At 43.7% G+C, this 9,858-nt stretch overlaps 1 protein-coding gene across 1 annotated transcript; it reads left to right on the top strand.

Moving 5' to 3' along the window:
• Positions 1–360: 360 nt before the first annotated feature.
• On the top strand, positions 361–9,081 carry LOC139401075 (high-affinity choline transporter 1-like; the record flags this gene model as incomplete). Its single annotated transcript, XM_071145581.1, has 5 exons — positions 361–590; positions 1,270–1,383; positions 3,594–3,749; positions 8,289–8,437; positions 8,938–9,081. Coding segments are annotated over exons 1-5 (750 nt in total), but the record flags the coding sequence as incomplete, so codon positions are not given.
• Between the last annotated feature and the right edge of the window lie 777 nt (positions 9,082–9,858).

The raw sequence follows: 9,858 nt of genomic DNA, 5'->3' as shown, positions 1-9,858 counted from the left end.
AATGGACTTTACTTCTGGAATTGACTGTAATTGTAATGGAATTGAGCCCTAACCCCGTCCAGGCCAACCGTCCTCCTGGAGAGCTAGGGATCCTGCAGAGGCTGCAGTAGAGAGGAGGGATGGGCAAGCCTGATGTACATTCACTGTATGTACATCTCCCCCAATGCATGAAACCTTCGTCTTTCTTTGTCCTTTTTCCTTTGTTTACAGATATCTCTCTCTCTCTCTCTCTCTCTCTCTCTCTCTCTCTCTCTCTCTCTCTCTCTCTCTCTCTCTCTCTCTCTCTCTCTCTCTCTCTCTCTCTCTCTCTCTCTCTCTCTCTCTCTCTCTCTCTCTCTCTCTCTCTCTCTCTCATTGAACAATCATTTGCTTCGGTGAGAAGAGGAAGGAGAACAAGGTTAAAATGTCTCTGAACGTTCCGGGCCTGATCGTCATGGCGATCTTCTACTTGCTGATCCTAGGCACGGGGATCTGGGCCTCGATGCGCTCCAAGAAGGTGGAGAGGAAGTGTACCGGGTCGGACGGGATGGAGATCACGCTGCTCGCCGGACGCAACATCAACCTGTTGGTGGGGATCTTCACTCTGACTGGTAAGCAGCCAATCAGATTGGGGCTTGTAGAGACCATGCCCAAACAGAGTGGGGTTTACTGTTACCATAAACCTGACAAGTTTCTTCAATATACTGGTCGGAATCATCACACTGATTGGTGGGATGGAGGGAAAGAGGAAGGGAGGGAAGGAGGGAAGGAGAGAGGGAGGGAAAGAGGGAGGGAGGGAAAGAGGGAGAGAAGGAGGGAAAGAGGGAGGGAGGGAAAGAGGGAGGAAATGAGAGAGGGAAGGAGATTGCAGCATAGAAATAGAAAAGACATGAAGGATCAGTTTATTCTGAGAGCTTTTACACAAATATCAACAACCAATGGGTCAACTGCATATCTGTTTACGAGCACTGGGGCAAGTGTTGAATATCAGATGTCTTTCGACTGCATGCCTACTGGACGCCACTAAACATCTGTTGACAGCTTGTTGATAGTTAGTTGAGCGTCTACAGTGGGACTCTCAGAAGTAGGTGTTGCTGCATTGGTATGTATTGGCCCATGTTTATGTGTGTTTCTCTCTCTCTATCTCGCTCTTTCTCTCTTTCCCTCTTTCCCTCTCTCTCTCTCCCTCCCTCCCTCCCTCTCTTTCCCTCTCCCCCTCCCTCCCTCCCTCCCTCTCTTTCCCTCCCTCCCTCCCTCCCTTCTCCCCCTCTCCCCCTCTCCTCCCTACAGCTACGTGGGTTGGAGGAGGGTTTATCCTGGGTATAGCGGAGGCTGTCTACAACCCTACCCTGGGTCTGGTCTGGGCTCTGATGCCAGTCCCCTACGTACTCACCTTCTTCCTGGGTGAGTCATATGACCTCTAACCTCTAACCCCACGGTCTGATCCTGGTACTAATAGCTGATATGAGCTGTATATACGGAAGAGGGGCCCAATTTTAGACGTACCTTCACCTGATCCACTCTAGCACTAACCCTTCTGTTACCCAGTAACACAGTTATAAACACACCTGTGTGCTATGAGGTCATCTGGAAACGTGCTCAGCAGGCCGAAACAGGATATGTGTTATGAAACAGTAGAGTGAGGTACTAAAGCTAAGATAGGTTCTCTGCCCTTATCGACTGCGGCACTCTGGTCTAAAGTAGTGCACTTTATAGGGAATAGGGCTCTGGTCTAAAGTAGTGCACTATATAGGGAGTAGGGTGTAGTTTGACCAGGGCCCATAGGGGAGTAGGGTGTAGTTTGACCAGGGCCGATAGGATGTCCTTTAGGTGGTGGACCATTCTTGATACACACATATAGTGCACTAATATATAATGTACTACTGTTGACCAGAGCCCTATTCTCTATATAGTGTACTACTGTTGACGAGAGCCCTATTCCCTATATAGTGCACTACTTTAGACCAGAGCCCTATTCCCTATATAGTGCACTACTTTAGACCAGAGCCCTATTCCCTATATAGTGCACTACTTTAGACCAGGGCCCTATTCCCTATATAGTGCACTATTGTTGACCAGGGCCCTATTCCCGATATAGTGCACTACTTTAGACCAGGGCCCTATTCCCTATATAGTGCACTACTTTAGACCAGAGCCCTATTCCCTATATAGTGCACTACTTTAGACCAGAGCCCTATTCCCTATATAGTGCACTACTTTAGACCAGGCCCTATTCCCTATATAGTGCACTACTTTAGACCAGGGACCTATTCCCTATATAGTGCACTACTTTAGACCCGAGCCCTATTCCCTATATAGTGCACTACTTTAGACCAGAGCCCTATTTCCTATATAGTGCACTACTTTAGACCAGAGCCCTATTCCCTATATAGTGCACTACTTTAGACCAGGCCCTATTCCCTATATAGTGCACTACTTTAGACCAGGGCCCTATTCCCTATATAGTGAACTACTTTAGACCAGAGCCCTATTCCCTGTATAGTGCACTACTTTAGACCAGATCCCTATTCCCTATTTGGTGCACTACTTTAGACCAGAGCCCTATTCCCTATATAGTGCACTACTTTAGACCAGAGCCCTATTCCCTATATAGTGCACTACTTTAGACCAGAGCCCTATTCCATATATAGTGCACTACTTTAGACCAGAGCCCTATTCCCTATATAGTGCACTACTTTAGACCAGAGCCCTATTCCCTATATAGTGCACTACTTTAGACCAGAGCCCTATTCCCCTATGGGTCAGGGAATAGGGTGCCATTTGGACGTGATTTTTGTGTAACTGCATCGCTAGAGCAGAATGGATAAACAATGGATCCAAACAACACCAAGGGGACCATGTTACGTTTCCTGATTTCCAATCAAAGCTACGATTGACAAAACGCTAAACACACACACACACACACACACACACACACACACACACGCACACACACACACACACGAATGAAACAGCTGTCCTGCACGTAACCAACAAAAGAACACAGTCGTAAAGTGAGAGGGAAATGATTTGTCATAGTTATGGGCTATGGGGTGAGTGGTGGGGTGTGTGTGTGTGTGTGTGTGTGTGTGTGTGTGTGTGTGTGTGTGTGTGTGTGTGTGTGTGTGTGTGTGTGTGTGTGTGTGTGTGTGTGTGTGTGTGTTTAGCGTTTTGTCAAGCGTAGCTTTGATTGGAAATCAGGAAACGTAACATGATCCCCTTGGTGTTGTTTGGATCCATTGTTTATCCACTCGGCTGGCAATAACAGAAACAGGTGTTGTGTAATCAGAGGTCACCTGTTTGTTTTCAGTTTCCTATGTTTTATTATCCCTCCTCTCCCTCCCCCTCCGTCCCCTCTTCCTCTCTCTCCCCCCTCCATCCCCCTCTTCCTCTCTCTCCCCCTCCATCCCTCGCTTCCTCTCTCTCCCCCCTCCATCCCCCTCTTCCTCTCTCTCCCCCCTCCATCCCCCTCCTCCTCTCTCTCCCCCCTCCATCCCCCTCCTCCTCTCTCTCCCCTCTATCCTCCTCCTCCTCTCTCTCCCCCCTCCATACTCCTCTCTCTCCCCCCTCCATCCCCATACTCCTCTCTCTCTTTTCTCTCTTTTCTGACGCAGGTGGTTTTTTCTTCGCCAAGCCAATGAGGGAAAACAAGTACGTGACAATGATGGATCCGTTCCAGATAAAGTATGGCAACGTCCTGAGCAGCCTGCTCATCTTCCCAGCGCTCATTGCAGACGTCCTGTGGGTCGCTAGGACGCTGGTCAGCCTAGGTAACCAACTGATTCAATGTTTTATTGTGGACCAAGAATGACCAACTGATACAACGTTTGAATGTTGCCTAGGTAACCAACTGGTCCTGCAGTACAGTATGTTCTCCAACCCTCGACACACACACACACACACACACACACACACACACACACACAATCTCTGAAGGGGCTAAAGAAAATATAAAAAAATAGATACTCCTCGACATCAGTGGTCAAACATTTAAATATACGGGGTGAAGTTCAAGTCAAAGGTCAAGAGCAGAGGTCAAAAGGTCACAGGCAGGCTGAAAAACCTAGTAGTCAGCGATGTGGCGATCTGACACTTTTCTGTTTAAGGACGTAGGTGCGTCTTGGCCAGGCGGGCGGGGCGGGGCGGGGCCGAGCTGGGGGGGGGGGGCGGGGCCGAGCTGGGCGGGGCCGAGCTGTGCGGGGCCGAGCTGGGCGGGGCCGAGCTGACCCTGGCCCTGATTGGAGGGAGGTAGACCTGGATTTACTCATGTTTATCTACTTATTGATTGATTCATTATTTTCTCTATTTTTTTATTTTTATATTTGTTGTGCATTATTATTATTATTATTATTATTATTTAATATTCTTTAGTTCCTTAGTTCTTAATAGTTATGATGTAACCTGATGATGGTGATTTATGATGAATCTTCGAGTGAGAGAAGCAACTCAGAGACTCAGTAGGCTTCTTCCGATATGAGCAGTTTTGCTTTCTTCGGTTCTAAAAAATATACATTTTTGGCAGGCCTGTTGCTTGACCATTGCTCTTTGGTTGCTTCAAGGTTTGAAACAGACCCTGCCCTGCTTAGGTCGAGGCTAGAACCCATTGCTGATCTAAACTGAACAAAATGCCATCAATGGACAGACAGTATGTACAGTTGAAGTCGGGAGTTTACATACACTTAGGTTGGAGTCATTAAAACTAGTTTACATACACTTAGGTTGGAGTCATTAAAACTAGTTTACCTACACTTAGACTGGAGTCATTAAAACTAGTTTACATACACTTAGACTGGAGTCATTAAAACTAGTTTACCTACACTTAGACTGGAGTCATTAAAACTAGTTTACCTACACTTAGACTGGAGTCATTAAAACTAGTTTACATACACTTAGACTGGAGTCATTAAAACTAGTTTACATACACTTAGACTGGAGTCATTAAAACTAGTTTACATACACTTAGACTGGAGTCATTAAAACTAGTTTACATACACTTAGGTTGGAGTCATTAAAACTAGTTTACCTACACTTAGACTGGAGTCATTAAAACTAGTTTACATACACTTAGACTGGAGTCATTAAAACTAGTTTACCTACACTTAGACTGGAGTCATTAAAATTAGTTTACATACACTTAGACTGGAGTCATTAAAACTAATTTACATACACTTAGACTGGAGTCATTAAAACTAGTTTACCTACACTTAGACTGGAGTCATTAAAACTAGTTTACATAAACTTAGACTGGAGTCATTAACACTAGTTTACATACACTTAGACTGTAGTCATTAAGACTAGTTTACCTACACTTAGACTGGAGTCATTAAAACTAGTTTACATACACTTAGACTGGAGTCATTAAAACTAGTTTACCTACACTTAGACTGGAGTCATTAAAACTAGTTTACCTACACTTAGAATGGAGTCATTAAAACTAGTTTACATACACTTAGACTGGAGTCATTAAAACTAGTTTACCTACACTTAGACTGGAGTCATTAAAACTAGTTTACATACACTTAGACTGGAGTCATTAAAACTAGTTTACATACACTTAGACTGGAGTCATTAAAACTAGTTTACATACACTTAGACTGGAGTCATTAAAACTAGTTTACATACACTTAGACTGGAGTCATTAAAACTAGTTTACATACACTTAGACTGGAGTCATTAAAACTAGTTTACATACACTTAGACTGGAGTCATTAAAACTAGTTTACATACACTTAGACTGGAGTCATTAAAACTAGTTTACCTACACTTAGACTGGAGTCATTAAAACTAGTTTACATACACTTAGACTGGAGTCATTAAAACTAGTTTACCTACACTTAGACTGGAGTCATTAAAACTAGTTTACATACACTTAGACTGGAGTCATTAAAACTAGTTTACATACACTTAGACTGGAGTCATTAAAACTAGTTTACATACACTTAGACTGGAGTCATTAAAACTAGTTTACATACACTTAGACTGGAGTCATTAAAACTAGTTTACATACACTTAGACTGGAGTCATTAAAACTAGTTTACCTACACTTAGACTGGAGTCATTAAAACTAGTTTACATACACTTAGGTTGGAGTCATTAAAACTAGTTTACATACACTTAGACTGGAGTCATTAAAACTAGTTTACCTACACTTAGACTGGAGTCATTAAAACTAGTTTACATACACTTAGACCGGAGTCATTAAAACTAGTTTACCTACACTTAGACTGGAGTCATTAAAACTAGTTTACATACACTTAGACTGGAGTCATTAAAACTAGTTTACATACACTTAGACTGGAGTCATTAAAACTAGTTTACATACACTTAGACTGGAGTCATTAAAACTAGTTTACATACACTTAGACTGGAGTCATTAAACCTAGTTTACATACACTTAGACTGGAGTCATTAAAACTAGTTTACCTACACTTAGACTGGAGTCATTAAAACGAGTTTACCTACACTTAGACTGGAGTCATTAAAACTAGTTTACCTACACTTAGACTGGAGTCATTAAAACTAGTTTTTCAACCACTCCACAAATATCTTGTTAATAAACTATAGTTTTGGCAAGTCGGTTAGGACATCTACTTTGTGCATGACACAAGTCATTTTTACAACAATTGTTTACAGACAGATTATTTAACTTATAATTCACTGTATCACAATTCCTGTGGGTCAGAAATTTACATACACTAAGTGGACTGTGCCTTTAAACAGCTTGGAAAAATCCAGAAAATGTTGTCATGGCTTTAGAAGCTTCTGATAGGCTAATTGACATTGTTTGAGTATATTGGAGGTGTACCTGTGGATGTATTTCAAGGCCTACCTTCAAACTCCGTGCCTCTGATTGCCATCATAGGAAAAATCAAAAGAAATCAGCCAAGACATCAGGAAAGAAACTGTAGACCTCCACGAGTCTGGTTCATCCTTGGGAGCAATTTCCAAACGCCTGAAGGTACCACGTTCATCTGTACAAACAATAGTACGCAAGTATAAACACCATGGGACCACGAAAAGTGCAAATCAGTCCCAGAACAACAGCAAATGACCTTGGAGAGATGCTGGAGGAAACGGGTACAAAAGTATCTACATCCACAGTTAAACGAGTCCTATATCGACATAACCTGAAAGGCTGCCCAGCAAGGAAGAAGACACTGCTCCAAAACCTCAATAAAAAGCCAGACTACGTTTTGCAACTACACATAGGGACAAAGATCGGACATTTGGAGAAATGTCCTCTGCTATGATGAAACTGTTTGGCCATAATGACCATTGATATGTTTGGAGGAAAAAGGGTGGAGGCTTGCAAGCCGAAGAACACCATCCCAACCGTGAAGCACGGGGGTGGCAGCATCATGTTGTGGGGGTGGCAGCATCATGTTGTGGGGGTGGCAGCATCATGTTGTGGGGGTGCTTTGCTGCAGGAGATGGTATCATGAGGGAGGAAAATGATATATATTGAAGCAACATCTCAAGACATCAGTCAGGAATTTAAAGCTTGGTCGCAAATGGGTCTTCCAAATGGACAACGACCCCAAGCATGCTTCCAAAGTTGTGGCAAAATGGCTTAAGGACAACAAAGTCAAGGTATTGGAGTGGCCATCTCAAAGCCCTGAGCAAGGAGGCCTACAAACCTAACTCAGTTACACCAGCTCTGTCAGGAGGAATGGGCCAAAATTCACCCAACTTATTGTAGGAAGCTTGTGGAAGGCTACCTGAAACGTTTGACCCAAGTTAAACAATTTAAAGGTAATGCTACCAAATACTAATTGAATGTATGTAAACATCTGACCCACTGGGAATGTGATGACAGAAATCAAAGCTGAAATAAATAATTTTCTCTACTATTATTCTGACATTTCACATTCTTAAAATAAAGTGGTGATCCTAACTGACCTAAGACAGGGAGTCTTAACAAGGATTAAATGTCCGGAATTATGACAAACTGAGTTTAAATGTATTTGGCTAAGGTGTATGTAACAACTGTATGTATATAAAAAAGTTACATTTAGAATATGTACTGTTAATAGTATATAGCAATAGAAAAGTATTATAGTGTACTTGACCAGGATCACCACTGTTTCTATGATATTACTTTAATATTTGCAATACATTTATGCAGTATTAGAACCAGCATTTAGTCCCCAGAAGGAGAAGCAGAGTGGTTCATCTATACAGCAGTAGGTTATCAGCTAATTGATAACGGTCTGTGAACATTCTATTGTTGATGATGCTCAGTGTTCTGAGTGTTCCGTAGCTCAGTGTTCCGTAGCTCAGTGTTCCGTTGCCCTCCCTGTGTGCTGCAGGTGGCACTATGAGTGTGATTCTGGACCTGCACTATGTCTACTCCATCTGTATCAGCTCTGTGGTGGCCATCATCTACACTCTACTGGGAGGACTCTACTCTGTAGCCTACACCGATGTCATCCAGCTCATCCTCATCTTCCTCAGTCTGGTGAGTGACAGGCGGCCATTTTGAATCGAATCCAACTTTATTTGAAAGGAAATGCCAATATACTTAAAGGCCCAGTGCATTCAAATCGAGATTTTCTGGTGTTTTATATATATTTCCACACTAGGCTAGAATAATACCGTGAAATTGTGAAAATTATGATAATGCCATTTTAGTGTAAGAGCCGACTGAAGTTTCTGCTAGTTGTTCTAGGATGGAGTTTTGGCCTGCCTGGTGACATCACCAAGCGGGAAATGAGTTAATAGACCAATAAGAAAGAGTTCCAAACCTCTCGGACAATAACAGACCACTTCCAGACAGTAGATCAATTCTTGGTTAAGAAGTGATTTTTGTTTCTTTTTTTTTACCATTTTCATTGAAAACAATTACAGCACTTAATTATTCGATATTGAGATTTAAAAAAAGAAACAGCCTCATTGGACCAATGTGTACCCTTGCATCACCCCCCCCCCTCTCCCCTCACCTCTACTCTCCTCTCACAGTGGATCTGTGTGCCATTTATGATGACCAACCCAAACTCCATGGACATCACTCTGACCGCATTCAACGAGACGTTCCAGGCCCCCTGGGTCGGCAAGCTGGAGCTTAGAGACGCGGGGAAGTGGATTGACGACTTCATGGTCCTGGTGAGTGACCGAAAACACACGCACAGACGTAGGTACACACACACACACACACACAGACGTAGGTACACACACACACACACACAGACGTAGGTACACACACTAACTTGCCGTCGATGTTGATGATGACACTGCTCCCAATTGTGGTTGTTGATGAGGTTGCGTTTGTGCCGTTGCATGTGGCTGTGCGAGAACCACATGGTTTTATATACATGAGGGGCAGGTGAATTCTCCACTAGAGAGCCCCTGCTCCACCATGGTATAGCTGTGCCATTCCATTCTCCTCTAGAGAGCCCCTGCTGCACCATGGTATAGCTGTGCCATTCCATTCTCCACTAGAGAGCCCCTGCTGCACCATGGTATAGCTGTGCCATTCCATTCTCCTCTAGAGAGCCCCTGCTCCACCATGGTATAGCCGTGCCATTACATTCTCCTCTCTGGGAGCCCCTGCTCCACCATGGTATAGCTGTGCCATTCCATTCTCCTCTAGAGAGCCCCTGCTCCACCATGGTATAGCTGTGCCATTCCATTCTCCTCTAGAGAGCCTCTGCTCCACCATGGTATAGCCGTGCCATTACATTCTCCTCTAGAGAGCCTCTGCTCCACCATGGTATAGCCGTGCCATTACATTCTCCTCTAGAGAGCCTCTGCTCCACCATGGTATAGCCGTGCCATTACATTCTCCTCTAGAGAGCCTCTGCTCCACCATGGTATAGCAGTGCCATTACATTCTCCTCTCTGGGATCCTCTGGCTCCGTCTTCGTGCATTTTCACTGCTGC

Source organism: Oncorhynchus clarkii, unplaced genomic scaffold (assembly GCF_045791955.1).
Source record: "Oncorhynchus clarkii lewisi isolate Uvic-CL-2024 unplaced genomic scaffold, UVic_Ocla_1.0 unplaced_contig_5677_pilon_pilon, whole genome shotgun sequence".
NCBI classification, from domain to species: domain Eukaryota; kingdom Metazoa; phylum Chordata; class Actinopteri; order Salmoniformes; family Salmonidae; genus Oncorhynchus; species Oncorhynchus clarkii.
This window is presented reverse-complemented; position numbering and strand designations above follow the sequence as displayed.